This window comes from Juglans regia, chromosome 5 (assembly GCF_001411555.2).
Source record: "Juglans regia cultivar Chandler chromosome 5, Walnut 2.0, whole genome shotgun sequence".
Classification (NCBI taxonomy): domain Eukaryota; kingdom Viridiplantae; phylum Streptophyta; class Magnoliopsida; order Fagales; family Juglandaceae; genus Juglans; species Juglans regia.
Window position 1 is genome coordinate 17,780,033 of NC_049905.1, and position 12,257 is coordinate 17,792,289.

General features: G+C 35.0%; 1 protein-coding gene across 1 annotated transcript; it reads left to right on the forward strand.

Annotated features, from left to right (window-relative positions):
- The first annotated feature begins 5,061 nt into the window (after nucleotides 1-5,061).
- On the forward strand, nucleotides 5,062-11,541 carry LOC109011780 (serine/threonine-protein kinase D6PKL1-like). Its single transcript, XM_018993102.2, has 3 exons — nucleotides 5,062-5,550; nucleotides 6,631-8,547; nucleotides 10,309-11,541. The coding sequence occupies exons 2-3, from the start codon at nucleotides 6,827-6,829 to the stop codon at nucleotides 11,159-11,161; spliced, it is 2,574 nt and encodes an 857-aa protein (XP_018848647.1). The 5' UTR covers nucleotides 5,062-5,550; nucleotides 6,631-6,826; the 3' UTR covers nucleotides 11,162-11,541.
- Nucleotides 11,542-12,257: the final 716 nt, after the last annotated feature.

Genomic DNA, 12,257 nt, shown 5'->3' on the forward strand with positions numbered 1-12,257 from the left:
AGTTTTTTTATAATTAGAATGAATTGTTGGGGCAAAGAGGGCGGCAAAAGAAGAAAATAGTGACAAAAAAAAGTTTGTTTCAAATCACGTTACAAAATCGTTTTCCTTAAAATAATATTTGCTCCTAGTAGTAATGGTATGCACACAGTTACAAGCGAATTTGCCTCCAAGATACAATGAAACTCATAACAATTTTTTTTGTCTCATTGTGCTATGCACAAATGAAATTAGACCTGAATACCATCATATTTTACCATTCTACCAAGAGATTAGAAATATATTTCTGCAGTTAAACAGATACTAATAACAATTTTGAAGAAATGAAATACTTTTAGGAGAGATAATTTTGAAATTGACTTATGAGATTATAGATTTGTAGGCCAATAGATCTATTTATAGATAATCAAAAGATGTCAACTAACTTTTCGTTTTGACTAAAATCGATTTCATATATTTATATATATTGCATTTTTTGTCAAATGATACAATTGTTGGACTTGGTTCAACCGTGTGCCTCTGCCAAACTGGTAGGCACTAATTCAAATCCCATCAGGCGAACCCTTTGGTAGGCACTAATTCAAGGTTGTAGGTCTCGCATGTAAAGAGGTGTTGAGTTGAAAAAAATCATAGGTCCCACGTGTAAATAGGCTTTAAGTTGAGATGAATTTAGTAATTTAAGAGTTAAATGTTTAGATGTTAGATTTGGGTTCGTTTGGTTTCTCAACTCCTCTCAACTCATCATTACAACTTTTTCAAATTTCAACACAAAATATAATAAAGAATTTAACTTTTTCAAATCTCAAAATAATAATAATATTAAAAAATAATATTCTAACAATATTTTATCAACTTAACTCAACTCAGTTCAACATCCAAACGCAGCCTTAACTTAAAATTAGACTAAACTGAATTGATCTCAATTGAGTCTAACTTCCAAACAAGGCTCTAGTGTTTGTGTGCCGGAGACAGCCCACCAAACAAGGATACCAATGCCACTAGGTTAGATCCATTTCCTTATAACTCTATCTCTTTTCAAAATAAATCTCAAAATAATAATAATAATAAATATAATATATAATTATTTTAAAAATATTTTCAATAATGTCATTTTAGGTATGTTGTAAAGAGGTGAATAGAAATACTTTAAGCCTTAGTTTCCATTAAATATGTAATTTTTTAATAACTTGATATTTATCTATACTCGAAATGGGAGCAAATTTGACTTGAAAAAAGAATAAGTTAGTCAAATAAAATAAAACGTGCTTAGCATGACACATTTCACTCCTTTTAAATGTTAGTGCAAAGTTTGATATTTACACAATAGAAGTGTTGTAACTACAAATAAATTTTATAAAAATAAACTTATAAATTGATGTGATTTCTTATAATACATTAAATTTACTTTACAATAAAAATAATTTTATAATCTGACCTATCATATTAATGCACGTTAATTTATAAATTTATTTTTATAAAATTTTTTATGACTAAAATATTTTTCTTTACATAAACTAAGATTCAATGTTAGTGGATGATAGATCTAACTTAATTTCAACCAAAAAAATGAGATAAAAGAAAGGTAAAAAGGAAAAGAGAGGAGCAAATGTGTTGGAAGGTTGGCATATATGATCATGTATATATTTATATACAGATATATATATATATATATATATATATTTGATAAATTTTAGAGATTTTTTGGATTAATTTTAGGATAGTGGAAGCCACATGCTTAAAAAGAAGGATTAGACGTGTAATGTGTTGGTCTGTATAGCCTGATAAGTACAGACAAAGCATTTTCTATGTTAAGTACTGGTAATGATTATGATTATGCTCCTTTTTCTTTCTTCATTCCACCTTTTTTGTCAAAAAGCTTAACTTCCATTTTGAATTCAGTCTCACCTCAGGACTTTCCATAAAAATAAAATAAAATAATAAATAATAATATTTGAAAACAGATATTAATTGTGTTCATGAGAATAGCACGCAGAACTCATCTTTTTATCAAGTGGGGAAGGCTATTTTTTGAATATTCACACTATTTGATCCTTACTGCTTACTCATATTTACTACTTTATAAAGTAAGATCATTTTTTTTTTTTTTTTTGGCAAAACTATATACGAAGGACGCTATATTTTGAATACAGCGGGCAGTGTTTTACTTAACTTTGGAATAGAATATAGATACAACATAATATAATAGGATTAAGGTTGAGTTTAATAGGGTTTGGATCCAACCGTGGCAATCGATATGAACTCGAATTAATTTGATTAATACTTATGTCATTTTTTAGGTTAATTTGCATAATTTAGGATTGTTTTGATTGATCCATTTATTTGATACATCATTTCCATAATACACTTTTCTTACAATATCCATTGTACAAATTAGGACTGGGCAACGGAGGTCGTCCATGTGTCCTACCCGACCCAGGTGGGTAGAAAAGTTAAAAAAAAAAAGGGATAGGTTGTGGGTAGGATACTTGCCTGCTTGACCTATATATAAAAAGAATCCTTATTCATCAAATCCACCTATGTTTTTGCCTTTTCCTCATTCTCTTTCCTCCTCAGCTCTCCTCGCATTCCGATTCTTTCTTCTTTTTCCTCTCTTTATCATCTTCTTTTTCTTCTTCTCCAAACCTCCCCTCTTCTTTTCTCTTTCTTCTCCTTGATCCTCTTCTTCTTCTTCTTCTCCGAGACTCTCATCACTTCTTCTTCTCCGACATTGTGGGTCTCATAAAGTAAAACAAATCTTTCCATTGGTCGCAACACGTCATTCTCTTGTTGCAAACTAAACATGCACATCGTCGTTCTTTGGTTCCAAAACAAAGATCAACGTCATGGGTCTCAGAAAGTAAAACAAGTCTTTCTATTGGTTACAACACTATCATTCTCTTGTTGCGAACGAAACATGCACATTGTCTATCTCTGGTTGTGAAATAGAGAACGACGCCATGGGTCTCTGGTTGAGGCATCATTCTCTGGTTGCGAACAAGAGACCAATGGAGTCGTCGTTTTTTGGGCTTGAATCGTTCCTGTTTCATTTTTTGTTTGGTTTTTGTTCAATTTTGGTTGGTTATTTACGAACGGGGGAGTAGTTGGCTCTCGCCCTCCATCTATCCCCCTATATGACGGGGATAGAATTCCTTTTGTAAGGAGGGCATGGGAGTAGGATAACATTCGGCAACTTCACCCAAGCAAGGTTGGGAGGCAAAGAGGGTTGCTGCCGGGTCGTATAGGACGAGAAGCAGGCCTAGTACAAACCTAACAAAAGCTTTTAGTAACACAAACAAATAGTTAATGATATTCTTATCCCTAAATATAAATGAAATGAAAAATACCTACAATAATAGTAGAGTGACTTCAAAAAAACTTAACAAAGCGTTGGAAAGTGAAAATCCACAATCATGAAGAATCTTTAAATTGCAAGTAACCATAAAATAAAATCTCCGACAAATTCTAAACAACCAAAACCAAAATCCTAAGATCAAAAATTAAGAAAATCAAAGAACTATTATTTTGAAGTTTTGTTATCAACTACTACAAAATATATGCCTTTCAGGATGTCTTTCCTTTTCCAATTTCAATACTCATGTAAAGAGGTGATCAAGCAAATGAGAAAATGTTTCGTGAAAAAATGGTAACTATACAATTAAATTATATCCAATAAAAAATATCTAAGCTTAATCATGAGATTTTAAGTGTGTTATATAAGGTTTAGAATAAAGTTATTTATAATATATATATAAAAAAATTGACTCTAAGTAATATGACTTATTTGAATCAAATTAAAATATATAATTATTTGAGTCGTATTAGAATTTACTCATTTTTATCATCTGTATCCGACTAATTTTATTTAAAAAAAAATATTCTAATCATAAAATAATTATATAAAAATAAATTTATTATAAAATAAATTATATAAATTATATAAAATTACATCAATTTATAATATAAAATTACTTTTATATAATCTACCGTGACTCCCTTTATCCTAATGATTCATAAAAAAAATATCATCCCTATTTTTGTTTGCCAAAGTAGACCATTGATGGTGAAGGGGGACACTCACAGGCCCCACTCAAACTCCATATAGCAATAATTTTTATAAAATAAAAAAAAGAAATAAAAAAGCGTTGGGATTAGGTCATAGGTTTTTACTTTGGGAGGTGCATAGGGTGGAATCTTTCAATTCCCCTTCAATGTATAACCAGTTAATTAATTTCATAATTTCTTTTTAAATCAATTTTAGAAAAGTCAAAAGCCTTTACAATGCACTTCTTAAATGGAATTTCTTCTCTCTCTTTTTTTTTTCACATGAATTTGGTCTTATCTGCCAAAGCAACAACCCATTTACAATTTTTATATAATTACTTAATAAAATATCATTTTTTTTAAATTTATTTTCACTCTTGCTTTCATTTCATGTGTTTAATTTTAAAAAAAGATTATTTTGTTAAAGACTTGTGAATGATTGTAGATGAGTTGATGCACTACTTATACTTGAGTTAGTGTCATGTGAAATGTTTTTCATGCGATTTTGTAAAGGGAGGAGAAAATATAACTCCTTACTGAGAGTTTGTGCACTCTCGAGATTAGTTAGAATGTTATTTTTAAATATTCGATATTAATAAAAAAAGAAAGAGGAGAAAATATACAAATTCCCTTATCAATTTTAAAAATTATCTCTTGAATTGTCAAAAAATTTATACTATACTTCCTCCATCAAATTTTTGACATAAATACTCTTAATAACAAAGTTAAAAATTAAAGTAATATTAATTCTGAAGATGATATTACTACAACTTTTTTATAATTATTTTATAATAAAAAATAATTAATATAATCATATTAATTTATTAAAAATAAATATAAATTTTATAAAAATACCTTTCATTTTATACTGAATTATAAAAATAATTGTGTTTAGAAAATTTTAAAATATTGGATTATATATATATATATAAAATATCCTAGGATGGAATAATAATATAATAAATAAAACTGTAATCTGGGACTTCAAAATTGCTGATAATGATGAGTGGGAAGGCTTATGGTATTCGACGTCTCCAAATTGATTACCGAGTCAATGACGGAAAGAAGGAAAGGGAGCGAAAACTGTGCCTTTCTTCTTTCTTTCCGCCACTCGAGAGAGAGAAAGAGAGAGAGAAGGAAAGAGACAGGGGAAAGAAGCAGTAGAGAGGGGCTGGCGAGAAGCTGTAGTTGCAGCAGTCGCAGTTGTGGTAGCAGTGAGTGCGAGTCTGTCTGATATTTCTCGTGATTTTCCTTTCTTTCAACCTTTTCTTTTCCCCTCTCTCTCTCTCTCTCCCCCCTCATTCACTCCCTTCAACCTCTAGCCAAACTAATCTTGTCTCTTCGTGCCCAATTCTGCACCCTTTACCCCAAACCACCAAAAGTAAGCCCAGAAAGCGTCTCCGACGCCGAGTCTCTTTCCGTTCGAAAAAAAGGGGCGTCTTTTCTACTTTCTGTGTGTGGCTGGTTATCGATCAGTCTGTGTTTCTCGGGACCACTCTGATCTTGTTCCAGGTTTGCATTTCTTTTTCTTTCCTTTTTTTCTGTAACATGAAAAGTCTCTGTTTAGCTGCTTTTCTTGTTGTTGCAGTTTCTTTTGTTTTGATATCTGGTACATAAAGGGAGTGAATTTTGAGTTGGCAGTTACATGTTGTATTTCTTTTGTTTTCAGTTCTTATTTTCTTGATCTCTTTTTATTTTTTTCATTTTTAACGTTAATTTTTCAGATTAACTTTACTGTTTTACTTTATCGGCTGGTGGAAACGTTAATTACCTCAAGATTTTTTTTCCAAATATTGTTCGTAATTAATGTCTTTTAGTGTAAGAATATATATATAAATATATATATTTTTTAATCTCAACCAATGTAAAGAAAAAAAGGATTAATTAGATCCATCATCATTTGGCTGTTCCTGACTTATGGTGGTTGGGGGGTGATTGTGGGAATGAGTCAGGAAGAAAGGAGCTAGGTTTGATCACTTGATTGGCTTGCTAGCTAGGCATGCACATTCTTTTCTTTGGGTTGAGAACCTTGAAGGTTTTGTTGGAGAATCTTGGCTATACTTTTATTCATTTATTATTCTTATTATCCGATTAAGAAGTAGAAATGAATGCCTTCAAAACTAAGGTCCTATGATATCAAACCTAATACATTAAAACTACTCAGAGTTTGTGATCTTGCATAGAACTTAGAAAGGAGGAAAACAACCTTATGGTTTTGCTGTTGATCCTTGGATCAAATGGCATTTCCTCCACCCACTTGACCAATGGTTGGAGGATAGGATTGCAGGTTCAATAATAACCATGAGTTGAATTTGCCGATAAAAAAAATTGTTACGAGTCTATGATAGGTCATGGACACAGGTGAACTAATTTGCATGTTCTTTGGGGGAACCAAATAGGTGGACATGGTTGCTGCAAGTTGTGCTGAGGCGTGTTGTTTTTTTTAATTGGGTCAGGTGATGTACTAGCTGTAAATGAAGATAAAAAATCAAGTAATTTTTCGTTCATTGTTGATGGAAAATTACGTAATTTATTGCATTAAGATATAATTTTAAGTCATGTACTTGGTCTAAAATTTGGTAATCATTACAGATTTAAATGTTTCAACTTTGAATTTCTGAAGAAACGTTAAGGAGCAATTTGAATTGCAAATCACTATGATTGAAGGAAGCTTCAGAAAATTTGCGGCGTGTTTTCTACTCTCTATGCTCACCCATATTCGAAATTCTTCTCTAGAATTGGGTTAGAATTACTTTCAAGGCTGTGTCTACCTTTTGTGGAATTTTGGATGAATAAGGAAACAATGGATACCCTACCCAGTACTAGTGAAATCGTTGAATCAACGGAAGACTCTGATTCTCAATTGAAAGTGCACGAGCAAAATGAAAAGCTCCACAGGTCAGACTCAGGAAATAATTATTCTATAGAGGATGATATTAATCGCCTTTTCCAGGCAATTGACATCAGAGCTAAAGCTAGAAGATTGGGTCAGTCACCAGAAATTGGTAGAGACCCTTTGCGAAAGAGTGCTCAGAAAAGGCCGATGAGAATTAGTTCATTCCATTCGTCGGGAATTGGGATCTCAGAGCCTGTGAGTTTGAAGCAAGCCCTGAGAGGACTATGCATCTCACAGGCCTCAGAGATGGCTGCTATGAAGCGATTATCTAAGCCAGGCAGGTTATCAGGGGTCTCGGAAGCAGGGGCTATCAAAAGATTGTATAGGGCAGTGGTGGTTGAGGCAGATGGATCTGGTGTTCCAATAAAAGGAGGTAAGGGGAATTTGATGGAAGTCTCTCTTGTACCAGAAGAAAGCACATCAAAACTTTCTGCTTTGACGCCTGAGTGCGCACAAGTGTTCGAAGAAGAGTTATCAAAAGCAAGGGTTCATCCTTTTACTCCTTCGTCAGATAAAATAATGACAGAGGCAATGATGACCAAATTATCATCACCTGGTCAGATTGTTCAAAAATTGAGAGCTGCTGATTTGTCAATTACTCATGCTAGCCAGAACATTCAGGGGATGGATGCAGCTGCTCCCACCTCAATAGAAGTACCTAGCAAAACTCCAACGCTAGATGGGGCGCATAAAGGTAAGTTGCATTCTCTGGCCTCCATACCTAGCTTCAGCAGTGCTACTAGGATAAACAAATGGACTAGTAATGGTCCACATTTAATGAAGCCAATCTCTGGAAACAAGAACTTTGTTAACAAGAAAGTAGAACAGGATTCAAATTTTGCCTCAAGCAGCTGCAATCCATCTAGTGAAAAGGTTGAGGATGATTTGGTTCCTAGTATAAGTAATTTGGACCACCAGAGACAAACTTGTTCTATGAATCATGATATGAAACGAAATGAGAAAGCTTCTCCAGCATCCAGCAGTATGAATATATGCATTGAAGTCAATTCAGGTACTTTGGATGCAGGCTCAAGTAGACCTGGCTTCGGTTTGAATTGTACTAACAGAAATAAATCTCCAGTGACAAAAGCTGATGAGAGATCAAGGTCTAGAGAAAAGGGGGAGTTCTCCCAAAGCTCAAAAAGTAGTATTGGTGAGTATAGCAGTAGCACAACCTATAGTGAGGACAGCAATGCATGTGGGTCTAGTCGTAGTGGCAAAAGGCCTCACATGTCAAAAGACTTGAGATGGGAAGCCATCCACAGTGTTGAGAAACAGCAAGGAAGCTTGGGTTTGAGGCACTTTAAATTGCTCAGGAAGCTTGGTTGTGGGGATATTGGAACTGTTTATCTCGCTGAGCTAACTGGTACAAACTGCCTATTTGCATTGAAAGTGATGGATAATGAATTCCTGGTTAGCAGGAAAAAAATGCCGAGGGCTCAAACTGAGAGAGAGATACTACAAATGCTGGATCATCCTTTTCTTCCGACACTGTATGCCCATTTTGCAACCGATAAGCTGTCATGCTTGGTTATGGAGTATTGTCCAGGTGGAGACTTACATGTGCTGCGACAGAAGCAACCAAGTAGAAGTTTCTCTGAACTAGCTGCCAGGTACTGTTTCTTGTTGAGGTTCAGTTCTGAAGATTTGATCATGCATTTTTTTCTCCATAATGTTATGAAATGTGACAATGACATGTGAATATATAATAAGGTCCTGTGATATGTCTTATTCAATAGTTTAATTATGAGTGGTATCAATAAAAAAAAAATAGTTTAATTATGAGTGGTGGTCATATTCTCCCAGATACTTCTGATGCATAAATATTATTTGATTAAGATTCTCTCCAAGTTATGGCCTAAAGTAGATGGTCTAATTCAGAGAGAGATAGACATAGCTTGTGGCCCTTACAATATTTAATGTTTCCCATGTCCCCTTTGGGCATTGTGGGGCCAAGGTGGACCCATATACTTTGCTTATCTATCTCTGAATTAGACCATGTGATATGGGCAGAGAGTTGGAGAGGATCTCTATCTTGTATATTATATGCAACGTACATATATATTAGAACAGAGCTCCCCCTAGTTTGAATTACCTAAAAAAAATCATACAACTTTAGTTTTTAACTTTTTATTATGATAATATTGTGGTAGATCCACGGTTGGATTAAATTTCTTTCTATCTTGCTTACATAATGTCAAGGTGATCTGAAATTGAAAACTATCTTACCATTAGAGTGGGTATTATCATAAGGTAAACGTTACTATGATTTGTGGCCTTGTAGCTGCCACTTTCCTTTGGTTGATATGCCTTTGGAAATTAGTGAAGGTATGCTCCTCTAGATACATTGGATGGATGGGCTCAAAGAACATGGACCCAAATAATGGGGAGGATTGGGTAAACAAGGTCTTAAGCTCTCACTTTATAGTCAGAACTACATATCAGGAAAAAAAAAACTTTGGAGTTGGAACTATTTTTTCAACTGATGGATGGATGAAAATAGATCTGAGCACTGGTATTGAATGGTGAAACCTTTGGCACTAGTATAATACTTGACAGGAGAGTGGGTGGCTCACAGAATTGGTTTTCAGTTGATGCTGACCTTGAATTTCTGGGTACGCACAGCCTGTGCTTAACAGGTAAAAGGAAAAATATAAAATCAGGATGCAGTGTGAAGCGGGCTTTTGAAAAATCGAAACATATATATTTTTTGTTTTTTTTAAATTAATCATGGCTGCTGCCACCAAATTCCGGAGGCTGGTGCCAGACTCCAACAGCCGACTGCCAAACTCCGGCCACTAGCCACTGGATTCCAGCTGATGGCTGGAGTAAAGTTGTCTTAAGATTAATTAGTATTTGGGTTTGTCAGAGTTTAGGGTTCACATTTAGGATTTTAGACTTTTCCTTTTAAAAAAATTTAATTTGGTGTGGTTTAATTCATTGTAGAATTATGATGTAATGATGTGTGCTTGGAAGGTATAAAAGCCACTTTTACACCACATCCTGACCAAAGATACACCCTAGGTAAAAATCAGATTCATGTCAATTTACATATGATTCCTGGTACCCGTAAGTAATGAATAGAGATTATATGCATGTCTTATAATTGGGGTGGGTAATGAGTTGTCTGGCAAAGTGGCATGGATCTATAATGTGCCAATTGAATCATACTTATTTATATTTAGGTTGTCAACTTCTATTAGCTAAAACTACGCTGGACTTTCCATGATAATCATAGATTATATGAGGTAGAGAACTTAATTTCCTTGTACTAACAGAAAATGAAGGAATTGCTTTATATCTCAGTCATCCACAATGAAAATGTTCCTCATCCTCTGTCTTCTCTGGAGTAATTCATGCCATCGCATTTGCAGGTTTTATGTTGCTGAAGTCCTTCTTGCACTGGAGTATTTACACATGCTAGGAGTTGTGTATAGGGACTTGAAACCCGAAAATATTCTGGTCAGAGAAGATGGTCACATTATGCTCTCAGATTTTGACTTGTCACTCAGATGTGCTGTCAATCCAATGGTGGTTAAATCATCTTCTCCTGTCATGGAGCCCGCAAAAAAGATGTCAAGTCCATGCACTGAATCCAGCTGCATCGACCCATTTTGCCTCCAACCATCCTGGCAAGTCCCATGCTTCACTCCTAGACTTATATCTGCTGCTGCAAAAGCTCGGAAGATAAAAGCTGATCTAGCTGCCCAGGTCAGTCCGCTGCCTCAACTTGTTGTGGAGCCAACGAGTGCCCGATCGAACTCCTTTGTAGGAACCCATGAGTACCTTGCTCCCGAGATCATCAAAGCTGAGGGTCATGGGAGTGCGGTGGATTGGTGGACGTTTGGAATTTTTCTGTTCGAGATGTTATATGGCAAGACACCCTTCAAGGGTTCAGGAAACGAGGAAACATTGTCTAATGTAGTGTCACGGAGCCTCAAGTTTCCCAATAGCCCTGTTGTTAGCTTTCATGCAAGAGATCTGATCAGAGGCCTATTAATCAAGGACCCTGAAAACAGGTTGGGATCTGTGAAAGGAGCTGCAGAGATCAAGCAGCACGCCTTCTTCGAAGGCCTTAATTGGGCTCTGATACGTTGTGCGGTACCACCAGAGCTGCCGAAGTCATCCGATATGGAATTTGTTGCATCGGCTGCGCGGAAAAAGGAAAGCTCCAAGTGTAATGGGCTCGAGGCTGCTGGAGAGAATGTGGAGTTTGAGCTATTCTAGTTAGAACATGGCTTTTTAGCCTTTTCATACCGGTTTCAACTGATAACATAGCTTATAATGTAAATAATCCATAGAAGTGAGAGCAAATCATAGGTTTTTATACTTCCATACTGAGTCAGTAGCTAAGAGTCCGAACGGGAATGTAGGTGAGCATTTTTATTATTTGTGTGCTCACTCTAGCCTTGTTCATGAGCTTTTCTTTTGACAGAATTAACCTTGTTCATAAATGCGCTACTTACATTTGAATCCCAGGTTTTATATGCCGGTTAAAGCAGTTGTGAAGGCTTAGAAATATTTCATTCATGCACCAGTGCTTTGATCAACCAAGCTAGAGCAGTGTAAACAACTCTGATTGCTTAATATGCAGCCTTTACATCTTTTAACCGCATAGCATTCTCTTCCATTCATTTTCCCTCTCCTTATTGCATTCCTGATGTTCAGTATTCAATGATATTAGCTCCTTTAACCTCCTTTAACATTAATATTCATATCGTCCATTATAGGGCAAAATATCACCACTGATCAAGCCATGGAAACCAGCCTTAGAAATGGGAAAGGAGGATGTAACTGACAAGAATAGGGTTGACAATTTGTGTCAATTCATTTGAGTTCGTGTCGGGTTATCATTCTTTCAAATATTGTTTCTCATTACAGTTTGGAAGATACATGTACCCAATTGCCGACATAGTAAGATTTGATCTGTAAGATATATTAGAGGCAACAATTAGCAAACTGCCGACATAGTAAGATTTGATTTGTAAGATATATTATTAGCATAGAGAATATGCACTTTTATCTCAACAAATTAAGCATTAATAGTCCAATGAAGTGGTTGAAATGATCAGCAACCACTTCCGCAGTTCACTAGAAATGCGTCTAGAAAACGGATGTCCCATTAAATAACCATCAAGAGGTTCTCCACGCACCCAAAAATTCTTGTCAGGATGCATCGTAGGGGGGGTCCAAGGGACTGCTAAAGAAATAAGGTTCACACAAAATCTTCCAGATACAGACTTCTATGAGCAAAAGTTGAGAGAGTGATGCGAGGCAAATTCATTGAATAATTCATTTATTTTATTTGGGTTGCTTCTCTCTA